Here is a 27,085-nt window from a genome sequence, read left to right as displayed (position 1 = left end):
GTCTACTCGGCCTAGTGCGGCAGTTTTCATGACACGTGGATGACCTAATGGAATTCATTGTTTTCGTCGTTGAAAGATTTTCCTTGTTGTGTTCCACGTATAACAGTTAGGGACGTCGACATTTAGTAATATTTTCCCGACTGTATCCGTCTGGCACAGTTGTTAAAAAGCTATTAATGTTGTGTTGGTTCGCTTGCAGCTTTTTTTGTCGTGTCGTTTGTGAAGTAAACTCTCTGTCCATTCTCCAACTGTACTGTTAGAGTCCGCAGCTCGTGGTCGTGCAGTAGCGTTCTCGCTTCCCACGCCCGGGTTCCCGGGTTCGATTCCCGGCGGGGTCAGGGATTTTCTCTGCCTCGTGATGACTGGGTGTTGTGTGATGTCCTTAGTTTAGTTAGGTTTAAGTAGTTCTAAGTTCTAGGGGACTGATGACCATAGATGTTAAGTCCCATAGTGCTCAGAGCCATTTGTACTGTTAGATGTTGCACAGTTGGTTCTCGTTCGTGTATGGGAAAACCGAAATTCCGCCACGCTGCTTCGTTACTCTTGATGTGTCTTCCCATTTGGTACATGAGGATGTCGTCGTTCCTGTTTTTTTGCGTGCTCTCTTTGGCTATTTGAAATACTGCCATGTAACTGCCTTTGTTTATATACTTACAGACGTGATGGATTGCAATATTCTACGTTTATGTGTGTTTGGAACATTTTGAAAAGTAGTGTGTTATGTGATACTACCCGTTCATCATCTATTTCCATTTCTTCGCTACCAGGTGCTCGTATTTTTGCTGTGGAGCCAACTTTTTGGGCGATCGCCTCCTGTATTTGGGACAGTACTCAGTTCCGCTTTGTTAGTAGTTCAAGCGCAGTTTGAGTTTCTTTTTGTACATTTTCAATCTCTCACACGCGGTGAATTGGTGTTTCATCGCCCACATGGTCCGTGATTCATGTTTTTCGCTAATATGTCGTACTGTTACGGATCTCGTTGAGGACTGGGAAATTCAGCTTGGACGAATTTTGTCGATATCCTTTGGATGAATTCTGTGGTGTAGCCATATGAGATTGTGTGTGTGAGGCAGTCTTCGTTTTCGTCGTTCGATTGTGTACATCCAGCGTCTAACGTACCAAATATGTGGTATTTTGTGATTACTTCAAAAATCTCATTTCTTTTTGTCGGAGAACTCAGGCCATTATGTCGTGTGGATGCATGTGGGCTTGTCCCTATCTAGTTATTCTTTGACGTCTGGCCACGACGAGTTGCATGTGAATGTTATGAAGTCAGGTAATCAATATTTTCTTATGTAGGTCATGGCTACTTGAGTGTATTTATGCATGTGTTTCGGACTTCCTACGTGTTATGAGGGTAAGATTACCAATGTTCATAGGTCGTCAATGTTTCCATTATGGAATGTGGATGTATTCTTCCGTGCGTAGTTTCTTCTGAATCAGTCTTAAGTAAAGCAACAGTTTCGCTTCTGTTTCTGCATACATATGTACCAGGATTGGAGGCAGTGAACGGCGAGTCCTGAGAATGTCACTGTATGTTTCGCGATAAGCATAGATCTCCTTGGAATTGACATTTTTGTTTGTTGCTATGGCTGTTTCCAGTTGGATTTGTTTCACATTACAATGATACCCGTCTCCTCCGTGCAGGAATATTAATGGATACATCACATGAACGGTGCGTCTCTGCAATGCGTTGTAGTCCTCCTCTTTCTCGTTGTACAACGGTTTTACCAGCTTTCTGTGCCTAGTATTATGTGAACTTCACTGACTTTTATGAATGCTTCAAACTCTAGCACATCGTTTCAAATGTTTCGGCAGCTAACCAGTAGGATTTTAGTACTCTCATCTGTTAGGATAATTTATTAGGGTATTACACTGATACTTCTAGCTCTGCAACAGCATTCGTTACCTGGACTGGGTAGTAGTCAACTAATCCAAAAAGCTGTGTGCAGCATCGTTGTATCTGTGTGTCGGCCTCTGGCGTGTAGTGCACTCCTGACCCAATTATTTCCCTAAGGCGCAAGTAGTAGGCCGCAACCTTTTGGTGTCTGGCTACTTCTGGCATAGTACGCTGCACGTTTCGCAACAATTGGAGCCCCACTGGCTCAGTTTCAGTTTCAGTGGAACACAGCTCCTCGAATTTGTTGATTACGAGGATGGGTGTAAGACGTTTTCCCCTTGTCCCTGTCCCCCTGTGCAGTGGACGCGGTCCTATCGACGACCTACACTACATTATGGTTCTTGGTGTTGGACGGAGTCGTTGTGAATTATGGGATCTTTGTCGTCTATCTGATAGCAACAAATAGAGTGAGACTCATCCCGAAACACTACATAACGCCAGTCGATCATCTACTTATCTGGGTTCCAATATAACACACTATTATCCGCAGTGTACTGTCGGCGACAAACGAAGCACGGCAGCTCGAAACCTGATTCTGATGAGTAGCCTGTTCCTGACTGTACGTGGTGACACAATGTCCGGATTTCAGCTGTTATCATACACCTTTCGTCAAAGCCAGTCAACAATCCTACAATCTTCTCATGATGTAATCTTTTAAGAAACCTTCTGACAACTCTTTTCGCCACGCCGTTGCACTAAATCCATCTCGTCAACACACGTCATTGCACTACATTACACGTAGACTGGACTGCAGCAACGCTCTGCGTACATATGTCGGTATCGCAATCTCATATCTCTCATGGCGATGTCTGAACCTCCTTTAGATGGAGATGACTTAGACGTGTATCTCCCGTGGATATGCTGTGTTGGATGTCAGCCTGAACAGTTCCAGTGTCGTCACACACAACCTATAAACCTATAGCCGTTATGTAATTACAGTGTTATTCATGTAGCTACGAATGGCTTTTTTATTGTACTGTAGGATTTCTCGGCAAATTTGATAGATACCATTTTCTTGCGTTAGTATCCAACTTGGCGTCGCGTTATCTCAACGCTTCGACGAGTTTGTTCATGTCGTCTTATGGTGAAGTATCAGGGTCATGTCCAGTTCATTCCTTTGCAGCCATTCGACCAGACATCCTCTGCCAAGGGGACACTGTGTTGGCCATTCCTCTGTCACCGGAAGAGGATTTTTGCCTTGTACTAACGGGCCATATGGTGGAGGGTCCGGGAATGCTGCCTCTCCATTCTCCCGCTGTCTCCACCGCTTTCATATCAAAACATTCCCGACGTGTTTTTGCTCTCACCACATCCCATGAACAGCAAAAAAATGCAAATGTGTGTGAAATCTTATGAGACTTAACTGCTAAGGTAATCAGTCCCTAAGCTTACACACTACTTAACCTAAATTATCCTAAGGACCAACAGACACACCCATGCCCGAGGGAGGACTCGAAACTCCGCCGGGACCAGCCGCACAGTCCAAGACTGCAGCGCCTTAGACCGCCATGAACAGTTCTGCTGGAAACAGCGGGCGAAATTTACAGGCAGCAGCATGAATCAACACGTGGATCTCCTTCCATATGGCCACAGCGAAATCTTTTCGAGGGGCACATATTGGTCCAAACGTTGGGCACTCCTCAGAGTAGTCTACAATCCAGCAAGTATAAAGGAGTGAACTGGACATGACTCCGACATTTTTGCATGAAGATGACCAGGAGAAACTGGTCTAAACGTTGTGGTACAGTGTGGCTTCTTTTTCCTTCTGAAAATGAATTTACGTAACTGCGGAACTTTATATGACATGTTCCGCTTGGATATTCTGGAGTGTGAGTTTGGTAGCATTTCGTCACTGCGTGCATGGCTTTACACTTTACATTTCAGGCTGTGTACATCAACCTCCAAGTACCACCTCTGCTTCATGAAAATGAATGCGGTCAATGTGCATGCGGCGGTAACTGTGTACCCCACTCGGTTGCTCCTCCCCTATTTCTGCCTAATCGTCCGTATGCACTCTACCCAGCTGGCGTGTTTCGCAGGTAGACGTGTGGAACCCATTCAGCGGGTCGCAGGCGATGCTGGTGACGTACGCGGTGTGCCACATGATGGGCATGTCGTCGGCGTGCTCCAACCCGCTGCTGTACGGCTGGCTCAACGACAACTTCCGCAAGGAGTTCCTGGAGATCGCGGCGGCGCTATGCCCGTGCGCGCCAGCCGCCCAGGCCGCGGTGCGAGAGCGCGTCGGCTCCCTGCGCTCCAGCCTCGCCGGCCGGGGGCGGCGCGGGGGCGGCAGCGTCGCCGGGGGCGGCGGGGGCGGCGGCGAGGACGCGGCCGAGCGGCGCGCCTCCAGGCGGGGCGCCAGGCAGCTGCGGCCGGAAGACAGTGAGTACACCAACGGCGGGGCGAGTCTGGCATGGCTGGCGACGCATTCTGATCTAGCAGTCGTAGCGCTCGGGCTTGAAGACAGAGAGGTGATGTGACCGTAGACCAGTGGTTCCAAACCTTTCTGAGTCCATTACTCACGAATGTAATCCGATAATACCTGGTACTCCTTCCCCATTCCGCCACCGTCGTCAATATTAGAGGCAAAATAAAGTTTAAACTGAAACAAAACTTTATCTGAATCTTTATATATTTAAAATGTCGAAGGCGTAGACGATATTTAGTTTCCATAAATTTTTTCTAAACAACGGACTTATGAATCCATGAGACAATTGGCACTGCTTATTTTTAACTTTTTTCTAGAATGACGAAGCAATTGTCAGTGCATCACAAGTGCTACCTAAAATTCCTTCTCCGAAACCAAAATTAACTGTCGACAGGGAGGGTACAGAATATGCTTTCTTTGCACCACTCTTCCTATCGACAGTTGCTTCATCCACACCCAGCAACCCTGTTTAAAATCAACCAAATTAAAATATGAGCACTATACTTAAGCCTATTGTTTGCAACTCACCGGATTGCTGGACTCCTTACTTCTGAACTGCCAGAAGTTGGAATACTTCAGGCTATCAATGCTTTGTATGTGTCTAGTTCCACTAATAATAATAATAATAACGCATTGCGGACACTACAACAGTGTAGCAGCGATTACATTCATTTACTGTTGTCAGGTGAATAATTCAGTAATTTCTGACCTATTGTGGCACTATCTACAATTCGCAGAAGTAATTATCATAAGATATTTAAACATATGTAAGGAGTGTCTCTCAATTTCTCTGACATAGAATTATTGTACAACTATGTGTGTAGTGGGTGGATCATGTGAGGAAGATGCTTTCTTTCCTTTCTTCCATACATTGGTTCCACCACATTGTGATTCATTGAAAAAGAAATGTAATTACTGGTAACTTACAGAGTCAGTTGCAGTCTTGCAAAACAGTGATAATATTAACGCTCTTATAGAAATAATAATTTACTTTCATGATTGATAAGCAATTGAAACTTTCTGTACTTACCCTCGTAAAATTACAATTGACTGCTCAGCAGTGAGGGAACTTACACATCCCCTTAATTGTGAAACATTTTTGACTCTTGCGTAAAATTCAGTACTGTCTCGTTCCATCTTGTACATGGTAGTTACTAAATCTCAAAGAAAAGAAATAAAACAGCTACAGTTACAGTATTTATTCACCACTGAGCATTTTCAGAGCCTCCAACTTCTGCTTTCAACCAAACTGTGCACATAACTGATATGTCTTCGTTGAAAATTCCGTGAAATTGGGCATCTTATTTTGCAATATTTTTAACCTAATAAGGAATGTTAACATCATATGACTTCGATTTGATTGATACATTCATAAGTACAGAGACTTTTCAGTGCCAAACGAAGAATATAATGTGGGGGTGGGGGGAGGGGTGGCTTGAAATATATTTCCAATCATTGCAACACTATAATCACACCTAATACCGTGGAAAAATCTATAAATCTCTTTTTACTTCCGTTCTAAAAAGAAAACGTGTGATTTCACTTTGTGGACCCTAACAAGGGAACCTCCCCATCGCAACCCACTCAGATATAGTTATAAGTTGGCACAGTGGATAGGCCTTGAAAAACTGAACACACATCAATCGAGAAAACAGGAAGAAGTTGTGTGGAACTATGAAAAAATGAGCGAAATATATAAATTGAGTAGTCCATGCGGAAGATAGGCAACATCAAGGATAGCTTGAGCTGCGGAGCGCCGTGGTCCCGTGGTTAGTGTAAGCAGCTGAGGAACGAGAGGTCCCTGGTTCAAGTTTTACCTCGAGTGAAAAGTTTAATTTTTTATTTTCAGTTTATGTGACAAACTGTTGTGTTTTCATCAGTTTTTTGGGAGCGTTTATCACATCCACAAGAAACCTAAATCGGGCAAGGTAGAAGAATCTTTTTACCCATTCGCCAAGTGTACAAGTTAGGTGGGTCGACAAAAAATTCCTGTCATGTGACGCACATGCCGTCACCAGTGTCGTATAGAATATATCAGACGTGTTTTTCTGCGGAGGAATCGGTTGACCTATGACCTTGCGATCAAATGTTTTCGGTTCCCCTTGGAGAGGCACATCCTTTCGTCTACTAATCGCACTGTTTTGCGGTGCGGTCGCAAAACACAGACACTAAACTTATTACAGTGAACGGTGACGTCAATGAACGAACGGACAGATCATAACTTCGCAAAAATAAAATTTTCACTCGAGGGAAGACTTGAACCAAGAATCTCTCTCTCCATAGCCGCTCACGCTATCACGAGACCACAGCGCTACTGCCCTTACACTCTCCTTGATGTTCCTTATGTTGCACATGGACTACTCAGTTTGTATATTTTGCTTATTTTTTCATAGTTCCACATAACTTCTTCCTGTTTTCTCGATTGATCTTTGTTCAGTTTTTCAAGGCCTATCCACTGTGCCAACTTATAACTAAATCTGAGGGGGGTGTGATGGGGAGGTTCCCTAGTAAGAACTGTTCATAAATGAAACTGAAATACGAGCCACATCATACATATTCAGGATCAGCATGAAGTCTCGAGTTTCTCGAAAACCCTAACTTACCTTGTATTCGAAAGGAACTGAGAAATTTTGCTGATGGTGGCAGCTTCTTTTAATAACGAGTCTACTGAAGGCAAAATGAATTTCAAAGTTCTTGCTCATGTCATCTGCAATTTTAAATGTGCATATAAGAGTACGAGAGAACCACCGTTAAAAAGAGTTACAAATTTCATAAAGGACACTGCGGTGGAAATGAATCATAAGAATGTTGGAATGATTTCGTGTTGTAATTTAGTAATTAGCTAAGAAATTGCAAGATGAAGATTACAGTCATTCTACAACAGCTCACGTGGAGTGCAGTTCCACAAAACACGAATATTACAGGAGAATGAGTACCTCATACGATAAGTAATTCCCGTATTAATGTTAAATAAATACGAAGTTAACTTACGCCATGGCCTACACTCACGGATGAATAAAGGAAATACCGAGATTGTTCTTTAAACCTGGAACAGCTTGTCCTTGAACAGTGGGTCATACACTTGGACGCAAAAGAAAGCATATGCATGAAACTGAAAGATCTGCAATAATTTGAAATATTGCTGCATTTGCTGGCAATAGTTTCAGCATAAATTCCAAAGTGTTGCAGCACTGAAATAACCATCGAAATGGAACGTCACAGAACTCATCTTACGAGTGTACACACCATCGTCACGATGCATGTACTGCCAGCGCGCTGCAGAAGCAGAGAATACAGAACGCAGAGTACCTTGGTCACCGCAGTCTACATGGGGCACGCTGTCTACGAACTCTAGCGCTCTGAGATCTGATTGGTTAGGTAGCTATTCCTCCAAAGTGCAACGCATCATTACAGGGTTATTCCTCACACACTGCGTGGCATCAATAGGGCCGTAGCTGAAGAATAGCAGAAACGAGCAGAAGTTGTTGTACCACTCTACAGGCAGTATGACAAGGAAGATCTAAGCCCGTTGCTTAAACCTTTGCCGTCGATGGACGAAGAGGCATCGGTGGTAGAGACCAAAAGGAAACCGTTTGTTTGGGGGTTCCACCACTAGCAGCAGTAATTACGCCTGGTTGGGCAGGCAGCTATTCGTCTAAAGTGAAGAGTATACATGTACCTTCACTAGGCATCCACAAATTGTAACATTCTTTAGCAGAGGACAGCAAGAACACGGAGTGTCCCGGCACCTCGCCGTTGACGTACACCTCAACTAAAAATAAATTATTTGAAAGACGCTGGTTAAAGCACTGCTTTCATTTAATACAACTCAAAACGTCGGGTCTTAGTAGACAAAACTCCAGAAGTGCAGCATGTACTGAAGGATGCAGTCGATGGCACATGAACAATTTTGGTTTCCCATGTACCGAAGTTAATGGTAGAACAGGTGTCCAAATGAGACGTTTCTGAATATATCAATTGTCGTCGAACGCTACTGACGCTGTCAAAATCCCAAGACAGTACAGCTGGGCGACACGACGAGTACAGTTCAAATCATTAGACTTTCATTTGTGGTAGTTAGTGTCCCAGTTGATTCTGGCTTTAAAGTTTCCAGTAATTTGTTGCTGACGATTTGTGCTGATACTTAGCTTGTAAATTCTGCCGGTATTTCAGCTGTTCACATGCCAACATTCTCGTGCCATAGACCTTCTCAACGGTCCTGTACGTTCTTTTATTGCTACACTGCTGTCCTGAGTATCTCTCGTCACCAGTGGTCCTCCAGACATATCAATAGAGCCAATTGTCTGAGCGTTCTGTCGGTACAATCGGTATGCAAGCGACAGCATGCGCTACCAACATATTCCAAGACGCAACACATGGAAACGATACTTTTCTGGGCTCATAACTCGGGTTCTGTTGGTAACAGGTAGGAAGCGTCAACTACTGTGGATAGCACATCGACTAGGGAGCAATTGTATACGCAAAAGAAGGATCATCTTACTGTATCCACCCCACAGTACGGGGTCAGAATTTGAAGATTTCACATTGTCTCCACCTTAGGGAATGGGGGAAATCAGTTCGTTATTTCGCGTTGTATGCAGTCTACGGTGCCCATTAAGGGGCTTGTGTAAGCATGATTTAGTTCATGGGCGTTTCCTGAGCAAAACCGAAACAAGCGTTTTTCACTATTTTTTGGCCGTCAGCAGCCGATATTTTACCAATCAATCACAGAAAATTGCTCTAATTTTAGCGGTATATCATCTAGGCATTTATCTCGAATTGCCATCTGCCCGATTTTGAAAATATTTTTCCGTTATCGAGAAACACTTCAAACACATGGCTTTTCGGTACCAAAACCAATCCGCGGATTCCAAGACGGCTATCATAAACAAAGGGCTACAATTGTAACAAGGTATTCATAGGATCCCGATGGCCAACAACCTTGAAAATTTTCTTGAAATACTTATCCGTTTGCGAGATGCAGAGATTCAAAGTTACCCTAGTTATACACGCAAAGAATGACGTGAGGCGAAAAAATAGTTTATAAACTGTGCTAGCACGGAGAAATATGCTGTGATGCGTCTCTGTTATTATCAGAAGGGGTCTGGGACCCCGTGTTATAGTGCTGAAGGACATGCAGAATTCTGTGTAGATAAAAAACTGTTTGAGGTGTAAAATTATTTTTCCGTTATTTTTATTACACTTAAGTAAATCGTTTAAAATTTTTCTGACCGGAGAAGTTCTTTTAGTATGAGTATTATGCCCTGCTGTAGCAGGGAAAACAATCAGGGAACAACGATCCTATTACAACACGTAGAAAGGCGAATATGTTCCTGTTTAAAATACTCTAACTGAGAAGTGGGGTACCAGCTGCTTCATTCTGCCTTCCTCAGCTCTTTAAACTTTTTCCCAAAAATTTTAGCATGCGAACATATTCGTAATTTTTCATGCTGAGAAAGATATAGACAGTGAAAGTGGGAAACAGACGGGAAAGTAATAAGTTCTGGAAGATAGTAGACAGTAGTTGTGGTATAGAAAGAGCGAAGGAGAAAGTGGTAGAATGAGAGAAAGAGAGGGACACAGTGACAGTGCAACGTAGTTGACAATGACAGAACAATGCTACGAACAGTTGCAGAATAAGAGTGAAAAACACAGTATCAGTGAGAGAGCAATAAAAAGAAAGAGAAAGTGGACGTGGATGACAGCCAGTGATAATGAGAAAGAGAGTCTATGACAATGACATCGAGAAAGAGAAAGATGGTGACAAAGAGAAAAGACAGCAGCAGTGGGAATGAATGAGTGATACAGTAGCAGTAAGAGAGCGTAAGGAGGAGACAATGACAGTGGCAGGATACTGTATTACTAGGACAGAACGAAGGGTACTGTGGCTGTGGGACAGAAGACAGTGACAGAGCGACGCAAAAAGATAATAACAATGAACTGGGGTGAGTGAGTGATTACGAGTGGGCAACCGGGTGAGTAAGTGTTACGGTTATGGAATCTTGTGGGAGTGAGAGCTCGTTAAAAAGAGCGTGACTTTCTTCGCGTGCCACAAGTTTAGAGAAAAATTTTAAAGGTGCTGAGGAAGGTAGAGTGAGGCAGCTTGTACCCCACTTTTCAGTCACAGTCTTTTAAACAGAAGCATGTTCGCCTTTTTTGTGCTCCAAGAGGTGGACTGGTGCTTCTATATCTCGCATGACAAAGATCAGACCTTTCTTGAAATCCAAAAGTACGGCGATAAACTGTACTTACACATTCTCTAGCTATCCTGCGTTTCGTTCTTCCCTAAGTTCCTGTGACATTAGAAACACGCAAATAGCAGTCACATACTTACATCATTCTTCAGTTGTAGGAATTGTTTCCTTCTGTAGCAAATGAACAATAAATTAGCTCAGGTATGAATGAAAATATCCTACAAATATGTAAATGTTGGTGTATCAATTAATTAGTATTTCGTCAACGTGTTCACAGTGTAGCAATTTACATTTACATTAATGTACGCTTTCAGCTAGTGTCTAGTTCTGCAGCTATAGCCCATGCTATAACTAGAGGTAATTATATATGAAAGCTCTTGCAATTCTCTGTGTATGCAGCGTCCACTAAAGGCCAGATGCCACGGTGTGTGGTGGTACGCATCGCTGGCGGAGCAGGATGAGGAAATCCCAGGCGGCTGATGTGCTGGTGAGATGAAGGCCATTGGATGTGGGAGTTTATGCTGCACTAAGTGATGCACTCACACCTCACTCTGTTGCTTTCCTCTCTACCAACACCTGACACTCCCCTGTCTCACAGCGCACTGGTTGCACTACACACCGCACTCCGCGGCTTGTCAACACGCGTCACCCCAATTGGTCTCTAGTTGCAACCTGTTATCATATTCTGCTAAGATGATGCTAGGAATACTGTTATATGTTCCAATTTCTCCATTGTAACAGGGTTATTCTCTTGGCTGCGTTGTATAACAACTACTTCAAAAGGTATCCATCAAGTACAATGTGGATGGTCCTATCTCCGTTTCGACAAAAGCATCTCTGACGGAATCACTGTTTCCCTGTAATGACTGGACAAATATATGGAACACCGCGAGAGATACCTGATCGAACGTAAATGAAGAGGCTAGCCAAGCACGCAGGAGGCACTGTTGTATTTGACCACGAAAGGCACATGTGTAATGACCGCAATACATTGCAAATGTCTGTCATGACAATGTTCTCTATAATGGTACCTCCATTACGTCGGGGCTAAGTGAATTCTAACGTGAGAAAACTCTAGGTGCTCGTATTGTGGATGCTTCTGTAACTTAAGTAGCCGAACAGCTTTGTCTTTCTACATTTACATTCACATATGGACTCTGTAAGCCACTTTTAGGTGTGTGGTGGAGGGTAATTCGCGTATCAATGTCACTTTCCAATTTCCTCTTCCAGTTGCCTATGGTTCGCAGGAAGAACGATCGCTGGTAAGCCACTTGGGCTCGAATCTCTCTGATTTTATCCTCGTGGGCTTTACGCGAGATATACGTAGGAGGAAGCACTATATTGGTTGACTCTTCTAGGACTGTACGCCCACGGAATTTTAGCAGTAAACTACACCGTGAGACACAACGCCTCTCTTAATGCGTCTGCTACTGAATTTCGCTGAACATCTCCGTGACACTTCCTAGCTTACTAAATGAACCTGTAAAGAAACTTGTTGCTCTTCTTAGGATCATCTCTATTCCCTTCTCTATCCCTATGGCTTTGCCACAGGGATAAAAGTAAATGCCAACGATAGTCAAAGTGCACAAATCTCCATCCAAAGACTGGGCATCTCCTCTTCTTCCTGATGTAAGCCACCCATCAGTGTACGTTGGGGATTTCAGTTCTCACCATTTCAGATGGGAATACCACTCCTATGATGGCCAATGTCTCCAGCTAGCATATTGGGCTGATGTCCACAATATCCAACACATATACGATACTAAAGACAAGGACACATTTACGTAGAATTCATGGAAAACTTCACCTTTGCCAGATCTCTGTTTTGTGACGACTAGCAATGACGGGAAACCAATGCAAGCAAAGCGAACTGTTTTGACATTTCTGCCGAAAAGCCAACAGTCACCAGTCATTGTGGAGATTGGCCTGCAGGTACCAGTCATAGAAAGTCCACTAATCTCCCGCTGTTAACCCTAATAAAATAAGCCCAGTTATTGAAAACTCTAATATCCATGTCCCTACACAACAGAAGAAGGACTTTGAAAATCTCATAAAATCTCATAGCTGAAGCACTAAAGAACTGCGCAGAACAGTCAGACACTGTGAGCACTATCTCTGAAGAGTTGATAACTGCAATAAATGGCATCAAATCAAGGAACGCGGCCAGACCTGATGGAATCCTGCCGGCGTTTCCAAAGAACCTAGGTCCAAGAGCACGCACATTGCTCTGAAACATTTTTCTCCGCGACACTTGAAACTGGAGACATCCCAAACAAATGGAAGGAGTCAAAGATAATAGCTATCTTGAAGGACAAGAGAGATCGCAAGAGCTACAGACCTATCTCTCTGCTGTGTGTGATATACAGACTTCTCGAGAAAATTCTTCTAAAGAGAGTGACCCACCTAATAGATGCAGCAATACCCGTGGAGCAAGCTGGTTTCAGGTCGAAGAGGAGATGCTGCGATCAAGTCCTGACACTAACCACGCATATTGAACGTGGTTTTCAGAACAAAAAAAAAAAAATACCGTTGTAATATTTATAGGTCTCTCAGCTGCATAAGACCCAGTATGGTTTAAAGGGTTGCTGTACAAGCTTACTACAGTAGACAAATGTAAGAAGTCATTACGGCTCTTTTATAATATGCTATCCTCAAGGCAGCACAGAGTAGTTTTTCACGGAAAAACAAGCAAAGCCCGAATCCTGAATAATGGACTGCCGTAAGTCTCTGTGAAGCTCCTTTACTGTTTAATTTATACATCTCTCATAAGCCGAACTCAAATCACGAAAGTTCGCATATGCCGATGATCTAGCTATTGCTTTGTATGGCGAGTCATTCGAACAATTGTACTTGGTGCAGCATCTTAACTACTAGAGGATCTGGCATCTGAAACTTAATACATCAAAAACGGTAAGCACAGTGATGCACCTGAATAACAAACAATCAGACAGGAAGCTGTGCTTGAATATAGCAGGCTATCATATAGTACATGAAAGAGCACCGAAATACCTGTGTGTTAGCCTGGATCGCAGCCTAACGTTCGAAGAACACCTGCAGGACGTCAGCCAAAAACTCAGAGGCAGAGTCAATATCATCCAGAAACTCGTAGGCTGTACTTGGGGGACTAATGCTACGTTACTTCGCACTTCCTCCTTGGCTCTAGCCTACAGCGTTGCAGAATACTGTGCACCTGTACGGGCCAACTGTTCGGACGTCAATAAAGTACGTGTTCGCCTAAATGACACCTTGCGAACAATAACTGGAACTGGCCCAACACCATGGCTCTCTGAGCTGGCAAACACTGAACCTCCCTCACTCCGCAGACAACACGCAATCCAAGGAGAAATTCAAAAAATTGCTGCTGACACCACACACTTAATACACGCTGATCTGCATGGCCCGACACGATTAAAGTCAAAAATCACCCTCTGGAACCACTCCTCGAACAATAGGGATACCATAGCAGAATGGAAAAACCCACGGCAACAAGCAGATGTTAACATTGGACACGTCATTAAGAACCCGGCTGATTGTGTTCCTGGCCTCAACATCCCTCGAAAAACCTGGATGGCGCGACACAGTATTAGAACTAGTGTTGGACGGTGCAACGAGCTGATGACCAAATGGGGCTACGTGGACGATCCCCACTATGACTGCGGTGAAATACAGACGATGCAGTACATAATCGAGTGTGAAATTCATGGTTTTCGGGACTGTTCATTAGAGGATCTGCATAGACTCATAGACTTGCCATTTCTTAGCTTTGTAATTTAAGTGTTTAATTGTTAATTTTTGTGACAAATGACAACATGTATGCCCTATAGGTTTATAAGTACTGTTATATGTATAACTAAATTTGTAGTGAATAATGTTTTGTTACATTTGCATGTTAATTAAGTTTCCCATTCTGAATGTGTATTGTACTGTAAGGCATCTGGCATATCGAAACCAAAATAAATAAACCTATTCCCTCTATCAGTCCTACCTCGTACGGGTCCCAGACTGATGAGCAATATTTAATGAGCATTTTACTTGAGCTACTTCCTTTTTTGATCGATTACATTCGCTGAGGACTCTTCCAGTGAATCTCAATCCGGCATCTACCCTACTCACTATCATTTTATGTGGTCATTTCTATTCCAACCTCTCCGTTCGCGTACTCCTAGGTGTTTTATGGAAGTAAATGTTTCCAGTGATTGTTCTGCAACTGTGTAATCATACAGCAAAAGATATTCCTTTCTATGAATTCGCCACACGTTACAGTTTTTTATGTTGTGGATCACTTGCCACTCTCTGCACCAAACGCCCATCCTCTGAAGGTCTTCCTGAATTTCACTACCATTTTCCAGGGCTACGACCACTTTACGTAACATATCATCATCCGAGAAAAGGTTCATGGAACTTCCCACATTATCCACTAGGTCATCTATACACAGTGAAAAGTACCCAGCTTCTAGCACTCCCTTGGAGGTCGGTCAAAGTTACTTTTATTTCTGAAGACTTCTCTCCATTCGGATCGACACGCCATATTCTGTTCCCCAGAAGCTCTTCAATCCAGTCACACTCTTGGTCTAATATTCCGTACGCTCGAGTTTTGTTTATGAGGCGGTTGTGCAGAACTGTGTTCATCAGATACAAAGATATCGTCAGTAGTGCCCCAGGGAAGGCCCCAGGGAAGTGTGATAGGACCGCTACCATTTTATAGATAAGTAAATGATCTGGCGGACAGGGTGGACAACAATCTGCGGTTGTTTGCTGATGATGCTGTGGTATGGGAAGGGGTCGCAGATGGATGGCTGTCGGATAATACTAGATGACTTAGACAAAATTTCTAGTTGGTGCGATGAATGGCAGCTAGCTCTATAAAACAGTAACAATGCGAATGAGTAGGAAAAACAAACCTGTAATGTTTGTAGTTTACTGCTTGACCGTGTCACGTCGTTCAGACACCTGATCGTAATATTGCAAACCGATGGGAAATGAAATAAGCACGTGGGTATTTTGGCAGTGAAGGAGAATTATCGACTTCTGTTTATTAGGAGAAAGGAAAGTGTGGTTCATCTGTAAAGGAGACCGCTTATAGGAGGCTAGAGCGATCTATTTTTGAGTACAGCTCGAGTGTTTGGCATCCGCACCAGGTCAGGTTGAAGGAAGACATCGAAGCAATTCAGAATCAGGCCGCTACAGTCGCTACTGGTAGGTTCGAACAACACAGACGTGCCTCTGAAACTCAAATGGGAATCCCAGAATGGTAGGTGACATCCTTTTCGAAGAACAATACTGAGAAGGTATAGAGAGACGGCATTTGAATCTGAAAGCAGGAAGTCAACATACTTTTGGCGTAGGGGCCACGAAGATAAGCTACGAGAAATTAAGGATCACACAGAGGTATATAGATAGACGTTTCTCCCTCGCGCCATCTGCGAGTGGAACAGAAAAAGGAACGGCTAGTGGTGGTACGCAACGTACTGTGGCTTGCGGAGTATGTATGTAGATGGAAATACAGAGCGCCTTTTGGTAGTCAAGGAACATGGCGTATACGTGGATGGAGGTACCTGCTGTTCGCTCTATCTGCGAGTGGGATAGGACAAGAAACGACTGACAGTGGTACAGGGTACTCTCCACCAAGCATCGTATGGTGGCTTGCGGTATGTGTACGTGGATGTAGATGTAGAACGCCTTTCAGTATTCAATTAACAGGGTGTACACTTGGACGCTGGTATGCACTGCTTTCTGGGTTTCGTAGACGAATAGAACGAGCGAAGTTTCACTCGATCTTTGTTTCCGCAACCCATATTGGTTCCTAAAGAGGAGACTTCCGGTCTGCAGAAATGTGATAAAACCCGTTCCAAAATTCTATAACAGACCGACTTTAGCGATGTAGGCCTACTATTTCGTGCGTCTGGCAGATGACCGTTCTTGAAAACAGGAATGATTTTCCTTTCTACCAATCACTAGTTATGCTTCACTGCTCTTGAGACGTGCGGTGTACTGGTGTTCAAAGAGGTGGTAAGTTCTTTCTCATAATCTGTTAGACTGCAACTGTATCCGGTCAGATACAGTAGTCTTTCGTCTGTCAAGTGACTTCAGTTGCTTTACTAGCCCTTGGTCACTTATTACCGTATCTGTCCTTTTATCATTCGTAGACTATATCAAGGAGGAACTATTGCCCGATCTTTCTCTGTGAAACAGTTTTGGAAAGAGACCTTTAGTATTTCAAACTTTTCTGTGTCATCCTCCTCTTCCATGACATTATTGTCTTAGAGTGTCATCCGTTTACTGATCTGGCGTAAGGCCAAAACATTTTATGGTTTTCTGTCGAGTCGGTAGACAAAATTCTGCATTCGAATTTGTTGAACGCTTCAGATAAGGCCCTCCTCACTTTAATTTTGACTTCATTTAGTTTTCATACGTCAATTTATCGAAGATCTCTACCGCATTCAGGGAAAGTGAAAAACATTAACCTCTAGGTCAGTGAGAACGATGTTGACAGACGATCATTGTGACGAAAAATAAGAGAACGAGAGCTGCAAAAGTTATTGCTGAACTAAATGTCGCACTCGATAACACTGTCAGTATCATAAAAACACGAAAACAGCACCATAAGTTGGGAATTACAAGGCTAGCTGCAATTCCAAAACAACACATTAGTGATGCATATACCCATAATACATAAACGTATTGCCGAAGGCACAATGAAAGCAGTCTTGTTTGACATTCTTACCAATATCTGGCAGAGTTTACATCTGGTGTACGCCGTCCCAAACCTAAGATGAAGAGTGGTTACTGCCAAGAGCGAAACATGGCAGGAATTCAGTCATGGTTTGGGCAGCCATATCGTGGTATTCCATGGGTCCAAGGTCGCATTAATGCCAATGTGACCATTTTACCTGATCAGGTACATCCCATAGTACAGTATTTGTTCCCCAACGATGATGCTGGGTTCCAAAACGGCAGGGCCTCTGTTCACACAGCTCGCTGTGTTCAGGACTGGTTTCGTGAGCACGAATATGAATTGTCACATTTCGCTTGGCTCCAAGGGTCATCAGAGGTCAACATTGCCCAGCCTTTGTGGTCTACTTTAGAGAGAAGCATGCGTATCGTTACACACCTCCATCATCGTTACCTGAACTTCCACTGTTTTGCAGGAGGAATGGTATAAGATTTCCTTTCAAAACCATATACACGAGTGGAAGCTGTTTTGAATGCCATTGGTGTTTCTTACACCGTATTAGGCATAGAAATTTATTATGTTTTAGTTTCCATATTTTTGTCAATCGCTGTGCATGCACGTTATAAAGGCTGCAGTTCGACAATTATTGAACCATATCCCAAGTGTGATTCACCTGCTCCTCTATTAGGATTTTGTTACATATTGTATTCATGCAAGAAACAATCGTCTCATTTAGTCTGCCAAGCATTTTCCTGCCAGCGATTATGCTGCAGTTCGTGTTGGGTTTCTGTTGCAGAAATACTTAGCGATCTTTTTATGTCACCCTATTTTATACAACAGGCAGCCGCTTAGTATCTTAGGTTGATATTTAAGAGGAACATCCTGAGAACCACTTACGGACCGTCCACGGAAGCAGTCCTGAACACCAAGATTGCCCCACGAACCTCTGTTGTGGCAAAAGATCTGTTCCGGTAGAAGCAAATGGTTTTTAGCCGCTTGGGTTTTAGCATTGTCATGCAAATCATGTTTCACAATTCAGAAAGAGATTAGTTTTACTGGAAGTCTCACCACAATACAGATTATGCAACCAGGAGTATGAACTCCGAGCCGGCCGGGGTGGCCGAGCGGTTCTAGGCGCTACAGTCTGGAACCGCCCGACCGCTACGGTCGCAGGTTCGAATCCTGCCTCAGGCATGGATGTGTGTGATGTCGTTAGGTTTGTTAGCTTTAAGTAGTTCTAAGTTTTAGGGGACTGATGATCTCAGAAGTTAAGTTCCATATTGCTCAGAGCCATTTGAACCATTTTTTTATGAACTCCGAGAGGCAGAGAGTACTGATTGTGCGACGTTTCCCCAGTGATATTTTTTCCGTATTTCTGCATGTTAACTGTCACAATCTGTCATTTATTCGAGGTTATTCATGTTTTACAAGATATTTTCCAGGATTTGAAAACCTCATTTTACGCGATGTATTAGTGTTGGTAGACAACACTGAGTGTATAGAAGAAACAGCAGTGGTGAACTTGCTTCGTGGGCTGCTTTGCCCTAAATGTGATAGCTCGTATAATTACCTGAGTGCGTGTAATATCTTTGCTGTCCTATGCGCCACTACCTTCTAACGTTCCCAAAAGCTGAGCCTATCATCTGTGCCTCTAATTATCAGCAGGCAATTTTTCTAGTAATAAATTCGCGATTTTATTTGGAGGCTGATTATCCGCTGGCATTTTCCCTCGTAACTAAAGGGCTTTCGTATCCACATATTATCACTTCCTATTTTTCAAAAAAATGGTTCAAATGGCTCTGAGCACTATGGGACTCAACTGCTGTGGTCATAAGTCCCCTAGAACTTAGAACTACTTAAACCTAACTAACCTAAGGACAGCACACAACACCCAGCCATCACGAGGCAGAGAAAATCCCTGACCCCGCCGGGAATCGAACCCGGGAACCCGGGCGTGGGAAGCGAGAACGCTACCGCACGACCACGAGATGCGGGCCCCTATTTTTCATGCTATTGATTCTCCCAATGATTGACTACGAGGTACCAACAATAAACACAAGAATACCGTCAGCAGGGGTTCCGTGGCGTCTTTGTCACCATACCCTTCCATTAATTATAGGAATGCACGAGTAATGAGGTCATAAAAATCGGCCCACGGACTGAGCCCTACGTGCACCCATCTGAGACTGTTTCCGACAGCCCGTATCACTAAGTACTCTTGAAGTAGTGGAACAAGATCAGATAGAGTGCAGTCAGTACTTGACGTTCCATCAATCGTAAACGACTATAAACTACCGAAGGTGTCGATCTTGTCGAGGTTTACATTATTCGGGAATGTGTTCTCTGCTATCATCATTGTCTCCACAGTGCCATAGTCTGTTCAATCTGACTGGCAAACGAAGCAGTGCTGACTGATACCACGAACGCTACGAATCGCACAAAATAAATGAAAATGAAGGAACTCTACAACCAGCGAAAGTGTTATTTATGTGCTGAAGATGTTTATTCCCTCATCTTCGGAAGAGCAAAAAATGCTGTTTACAGCTTTTGTCATAATATGTCAACTGCAATAATACCCCTTGTTATTTACTTACAGCGACGAATCGTAAATAGTTTTTTGTAATGTAGATGGTAACATTTAGAGCACGCAGCCAACATTTCGAAGAATTGCCATAAAATCATCATCAGCAGTATTTCAGCAATATTCGAGGACTGTCAATCTGAAACTGTGTGCATAATGACATTCACAACAAGTCTGGAAACAAGTAATGAGTACTAAAGGCCGCCGGCTGGTGTGGCTGAGCGGTTCTAAGCGCTAAAGTCTGGAACTGCGCGACCGCTACGGTCGCGGATTCGAATCCTGCCTCGGGCATGGATGTGTGTGATGTCTTTAGGTTGGTTAGGTTTAATTAGTTCTAAGTTATAGGGGACTGATGAACTTAGAAATTAAGTCCCATAGTGCTCAGAGCCATTTGAGGCAAGTACTAAAGGCCATGTGTGAAAATACAATACTACAGGCGGTCTTACTTTGGATTCTGTTGATCACAGAGATGGAGAGGTCAAGTGTTTTGTATAGACCCTGGCCTAGTGACCATTTCTATATGTATCGGAAGATCTGGTATACTGTAGCTATCGTAGAGTACAGGGTCAAAAATCAAACATTACTCACTTTTTGGAGCCCAGGCTTATCTACGAAATCGGTTGGCTTCTTTTGCTTTAGGTGTGGTCTAGGGTGGGACAGACGGCTTAAAAAGCTCCATTTCTTCGTGGGCGATTCCTGAGAAATCTCGAAAAACCACGATTTTTGGGTACCAAAAGTACGAATTGTGAGAATGGTCGTTCCTATAATTTCTGTTCATGGCAAATCATCTTAATGTTTACCATATATTCTAAAGCTGATATTCTCAGGGAACCCTGTAAATTTTTTCGACATCATTATCTGTTAATGAAATCTAAAGTTTCACTGTTACCGTACTTAGGCAGAAAACCTCAAAAACCCGGTTTTGTCCGGTTCTGAGCCGTGAGCCACAATTACCATAATAACTAATCGTAGAAATTGGCTCAAACGTTAACTCTACACTCTTTGGACATTTATCTAGAAACTCCGTTTTCCGGTTTTCGAACGTATGTATCCGTTATCATGACACAAGCAAAAAATCCTGACTTTTTGGATACCAAGTGTGCTAATCGTGAGGATGGCAACTTCTATAATTTCTGTTCCTGGAAAATCGTCGAAATTTTTTAAAGATATTCTTAAGATGATGGTCTCTGGGAATCTTGAATTTTTTTTACAGATCATTGTTCGTTACCGAGACACAGAGTTTAATGCACGAAAAAGATACACATAATATCTGGTCTGAGGTGTAAATGTAATTTTAGCTGTCGTAGTCAACAAACGGCAATGGTTCTGCGGTCGTAACAATGATTCTGATGTCATCAAACTTTGTTTTTAGTTAGTAAAACTATATGGCGACGTTTCTCAGTAAAACTGTCATTTTACGGCTGTAGAGGCTGTCTTCAGTTGGAAATTATTTGATGATGCCACCTGGCCTAAGCATATCACAAAGAGTTATCATACGGAATTCTTTGTACTTGCAAATCAAACACCGCATATTTTGGCATTGGTTTATTCTAAAAATGTTTTCCACTTTCATGTACAGTAGTTTAAAGTGAAATTGTTTTTGATGGGAGACAGTTACGTGTTGACTTCATATTATATGTACTTATTTGTTGTTTATATGTATCAAAGTATGTAAATGTGTCAAAGTATGTAAATAAAACGTCAAAACGTTAGTGTTAATTGACCTAAATAAGTTGTTTCACATAAGCAGCATACTTTGCTGTAACATGGATAAGAATGGAACCAGTTCAGAAACGCACAAAAAAAGGTGAATATGGCCCTCTTTAAACAACTCGCACAGAACAGTGGGGAACCAACTATCTCAGCCCTCATTCAGCCATCCTCATCAAAAGTTTTGGCATGCTAATTATTCGCACTTTTTTTGTTGAGAGAGAGTAGCAGAGATACGGCTGCTGTGGAAGGAACAGGAAACAGTGCCAACGGGAGACAAAGCGAGAGGAGACAGTGTTGGTGGGAGAAAGCAGCAGTAAAAGAGAAATAGAGGTGGATGAAGACACTAGTGGTGGAAGCCCAAGAGAGAGGAGGGAGTGGAAATGATACAGGGAGATGAGCATAGACGATGCATAGGCTTGGGGCGTCTGTAACTCCCCCTCCGCCCACCTCACCGAACGGTGAACCTTTGTCCACTTTACCCCATCCCTTATAACCAAGTGTTAGTTTCACGGTGTAGGGGTCGAAATCTCGAGGAGACTCTCCCCTAGGACATATGTGAAGAGAAAACTATGGTGACTGAAGAGAAAGACAGAAGACTGTAAGCGAGAAAGAGAGAGAGACAGTGGCAGTAGTAGAGAGATATAAAGGAACAAATCAATAGCAGTGTGAAACAGAGACAGTTAACGTGGCATAGAAAGAGACAAATGGTTCAAATGGCTCTGAGCACTATGGGACTTAACATCTATGGTCATCAGTCCCCTAGAACTTAGAACTACTTAAACCTAACTAACCTAAGGACGTCACACAACACACAGTCATCACGAGGCAGAGAAAATACCTGACCCCGCCGGGAATCGAACCCGGAAACTCGGGCGTGGGAAGCGAGAACGCTACCGCACGACCACGAGCGGCGGACTAGAAAGAGACAGTGGTAAGAAACAGCGAGTGAGTGAGATGGAAACAGTCACAATGAGAGAGACATACAGGACAAAGTGCCAACGGGAGAAAAAGGAGACAGCGTTAAAGAGACGTATTGCATATAGACAGTGGCAGTGATAGGGAGATGCTGAGTATGATGGCTTCGCTACAAGGAGAGACTGGTCGAAAGAACTGAGAATCCTCTGTGTTAAAAGAACGCGAAAGTGTTCGCATGCCAAAATGTTTGTTGAGGAAGGCGGCTGGTTCCCCTGTTTTCTGTCAGTGTCGTTTAAAGACGAGAATTTTCGCCTTTTTTGTGCTCTGACAGCTAGTTAGCTTTAATGACCACATTCAGAAGGTTTTGCTTCTCATGAAATGTGATTTCTTTGTAATCCCGTACGTATTCTGCAGTTTTACGGTGTGTCAATAGCAAGTTACTTGCCTAATTTTCCCTATTCTTTTAAAATGTTTAGGATAGTGAATTTTCACTAAGTCAGATGTGATATCCCAGTCAATACCAACTCTTATCGGCCTTTACAGTTGGGAATTCATCGTCCACTGCCTCAAGACAAGGTGAAAGCGCCTTATAAACCTGCTCCATGGACGAGATGTCTGTAAGTCAGTTACGAGATTGACATAGCTTGTGTAACAAACTGTGGCATTGTATGATGGTTCATAACGTTCAGGAGAGGTATGTAACTAACCACACAGTAGTACTCCTAACAGCCAGCATGTCGGTGTCTCTGAAACGAAATTATCCTAACTGTGGCTAGAAATCCTTTTCCTATCTGTATAAAACAAATAAATACTCTCTGGAAGGCTTATAAACTACTCACAAAGCACCTACCATCTGTGTATATAATAGCGTGAACTCTAGGCTAGAAAAATTACAATAAATACGACTGACACTGATTCGTTACAGATGAACAGTAGCTGTAAATTACGGAAGTGATCATAATGCAGCCACTGCAAAAATATAGGCGTGCAAAGGGTAATACTATATTTTAAAGGTATACAAACTTTTTTTATTTTGAAATTCATATATTTCTCCGAGGTCCAATATATTGTAGTGAGAGAACGACTATAATTTACTTATATGTGTGTATATTTAATCTATAGATACAGCATACGATGAAGTTAACGAGTTTTACAGTGGATATCTGTGTTTGCGAGCCGATGTTTAATTTAAATGATGGATGGTGACTCAGATAAGATTGTTCTGTTGAGTAGATGTTTCTGGTAAAGGATGATAACATAAAACTGTGAGAACTACAGATTGCTATGCAATGTCTGTCTCCCAAACTGAAACCTTTCGGTCATAAGCCTTTCCTTAGATATAATGACTTCATCCACCTCTCATTGTCTGGGTTGTTTTAGTAATGTTGTTTAATACACGTTTTTCCCCACCTAGCACGCATAACACTCAGTTGTTCTATAACTCCATAATCAACAGGAATGGCTACATTATTTATGCATATTGGCATTGGCATCTAATTCATTTGCACGTTTATTCCTGTTCTGTTATTTATTTTCATTTCCTTTCTTGTCAGCTGGAGATAAGAATTTAAAAACAGCACTTTTATCTGTTGCAGTGCCTTACATTCGTCTTAAGATCTCATCGTTCACTTTAATTTTCCTCTGTTATTACTCTCAATTGCGCTTTATTTATGTACTTCATTTCTTTTGAAATGATAGCAATATATGGAGCGGCGAGCTATGGTAGGCCAGAAAACAACTTCATTCACATATTATATTTGCTCCTCAAAGGCATAATCTTTAAGGGAAGTTAGTTAAATATTAACGAAACAACTTCAAAATGTTTAGAATCGGTATTAAATATAATATTAAAAACATAAAAATCAGTATTTAAAAGTGTATTCAGAATACGCTTTTACAACTAACAAATAAAAAATCATTTCAATCATTAAATGAAATATCCTTTTCTGAAGTATGTAATGGTTAGGTACACCATTCTAAAACGGTTTCCCAACCATGGTCATATTATTATCACTTCAGTTACGAAAGTAACCCATGCTAGCAGCCGAAATTACTACAACGCAAGAGAGCACAGTTACAAACAGGTAACAAAATCATTACATAAAAGGGGACATTGACATTTGTTGCAAATCTTAAACAGGAATGAAAATGAAATTCGAGCCGAGAACAATTACAGCCTCCACTCTACACCAACGCTCAATATTCGTCTGCGGTGTTAACTTATTCACATCAATAAGGAATATTCTGAATACAACTGGACATCTACATGAAAAGGAACGCATTACGATGACAAATGCTACATAAAACTAAAAGTCACTTGAATTATCAGTGACACACTTTGCCTCTCATAAGTTGCTAAAGTAGTACATATACTCACATAAAATGACAAGTTTGTTCTCAGCACATTAGACGTCCATGTGACAACATGTTTACAGCCTTCGGCGCCGGTACCCAAGACTTTGCATTTGACTGGCAAAGTGCCACATGGCGTTACAGGGCACATCTTTTCAACGTAACAACAATAATCACTTAATTATTTTTAATTCCAACAATATCCGCCCAGGAGCACCATAAGTAAATTGATCTTCGATGGGTCTGTCATAGCAGCTTGCTGTTTAATAAAATTCAGGCTCATCAGATTCAATGGGATTCCGGAGTGGTGGTGAATGTAAATGCACTTTACCAATCGCTGCATTACGTGCCGAGCATCCATCTACCTTAACTCAATGGCAAGTGTTTGAGACTTGTTCGACAATAAACGTCATTCGGTTGGCCACGCACCACCCACGGGGAGTGACCATGGAATAATGCAACAATGCATCCCTATAGTCATTGCCTCACTCTTGAAAACTCAAACAGAAGAAGTCAACCTGTCTCATACTTGGCGTACACAATTGTTGCAGTCCATCCGAAGCACAGTCTACAAACATAACAAACAGGTGAGACTAAGCAGTGACTACTACAGACCGAGTGAAGGTTGACGCAGGCCCGCCTCTTCGCGCGCCCCTATCGCGACGCCACGGAATCCGACACACAGTGACGGACAAGCGACGTCGCTGGCGCACTGGCAACTTACCGATAAGAGCCGGCACGCAGCTCATCTCTGTCTTGTTTTACCAGTTGCTCCACTTATTTCTGAAACTTTTGTAATACCAAATAATCGTAGCTCAACATGTTCGTAATTTTCCTCTTAGATTACCCTGTGCATTGTTCCAGAATGTAGATCACAAAAGTGAGGTTTCAGACTGATAGTCTGACAATATGCACATTAATCTGTTCACATCTATATCCACAAAAAGAAGTGCATTCTATAGAAGTCCCCGACTCTTCTTTCAGCGAACACTAAATGTTTCCCAAATTTCAAGATAGAACTATAAATCATTTTGGTACTAACATTTTGCTTAGTCCGAAGCAATAATTGATATATGGACGAATGAAAACTTCTTAGATACTTAGCACGTGTCCAAAGATGTTTCTTTCTAGGTCATTGGCCCGACCACTTTTATCAACGAAGTCGTCTGTTGTTATTAGATTATGGCAGCGAGCAAACACACACACACACACACGCGCACACACACAGACACACCCACACAGACACACGAATAAATAAGCGAAAAATTGTAAACGTTGCATAGAAAACAACTTAGTGAAAACTACATGAGTAAGTAGAATTGATTGTGATAAGGAATTGATTGATTACTGCGAGAATATTACGAACGGTACATCAACGTTTCTGCAGTGAGATCAGATTATGTATAATGACGTAAATGGTGTATTCAGCAAACATGATTACAATGAAAATATCTGCTATGAAACCAAATATGTTGCAGTATCTATATAACGTATGTAACTCACAATATTAGGAACATAATGTGTCTGATTAATCGTATCTTCATTACTATGAAAAGACATGATGCTGTGGCATTGATGGCAATGGAGAAGTTCGGTCTCCGAGTTGCAAGTCTTTTAAGTCGACGCTACACTTGGCAGATTTCGTGTCGATAAGATTTAATGATGAGTAGGACAACACAAAACAGAGAAAATCTCACAACCGGCCGGGAATCGAAACCGGGCCGGTTGCATTGTGGTAGAACGCGTTGACCTCTCATCTAAAGGAACTGACTTATTATAACAAGAAAGGTTACGTGTTGCGGATGATCTGATCCTGCGTCTTAGAGAGTCTTATAGAGATTTAGATCTTTATTTATTTTATTTTTTTAGAGAGAGGCACTATGTGATCAAAAGTATCCGGACATCCACAAAAACATACGTTTTTCATATTAGATGCATTGTGCTACCACCTACTGACAGGTACCCCATATCAGCGACCTCAGTAGTCATTAGACATCGTGAGAGAGCAGAATGGGGAACTCCGCGGAACTCACAACCCTGAAATGTGGTCAGGTGATTGGGTGTCACTTGTGTCATACGTCTGTACGCGAGAATTCCACACTCCTAAACATCCCTAGGATCACTTTTTTGATGTTACAGTGAAGTGGAAACGTGAAGGGACACGTACAGCACAAAAGTGTACAGGCCGACCTCGTTTGTTGACTGACAGAGACCGCCGACAATTGAAGAGGGTCTTAATATGTAATAGGCAGACATCTATCCAGACCTTCACACAGGAATTGCAAACTGAATCAGGATTGCCAGCACCACGACAGTTAGGCAGGAGGTG

The 27,085-nt window shown here is 42.5% G+C and overlaps 1 protein-coding gene and 1 long non-coding RNA gene across 2 annotated transcripts in view; both read left to right on the top strand.

The window, feature by feature from the left end:
* LOC126419621 (neuropeptide F receptor-like) overlaps positions 1 to 10,840 on the top strand; it is a 91,643-nt gene extending 80,803 nt beyond the window's left edge. The window contains exons 5-6 of the mRNA XM_050086808.1: positions 3,940 to 4,178; positions 10,837 to 10,840. Coding sequence (XP_049942765.1) covers positions 3,940 to 4,178; positions 10,837 to 10,840 — 243 coding nt within the window. The remainder of the gene's footprint in view (positions 1 to 3,939; positions 4,179 to 10,836) is intronic.
* A 94-nt stretch (positions 10,841 to 10,934) lies between these two features.
* LOC126419108 (uncharacterized) overlaps positions 10,935 to 27,085 on the top strand; it is a 266,337-nt gene continuing 250,186 nt past the window's right edge. The window contains exon 1 of the long non-coding RNA XR_007575936.1: positions 10,935 to 11,009. This is a non-coding gene — a long non-coding RNA (uncharacterized LOC126419108). The remainder of the gene's footprint in view (positions 11,010 to 27,085) is intronic.

The sequence above is a fragment of the Schistocerca serialis genome, chromosome 9 (assembly GCF_023864345.2).
Source record: "Schistocerca serialis cubense isolate TAMUIC-IGC-003099 chromosome 9, iqSchSeri2.2, whole genome shotgun sequence".
Lineage (NCBI taxonomy): Eukaryota > Metazoa > Arthropoda > Insecta > Orthoptera > Acrididae > Schistocerca > Schistocerca serialis.
The sequence above is the reverse complement of the archived record's forward strand: the minus strand, read 5'-3'. Positions and strand labels throughout refer to the sequence as shown.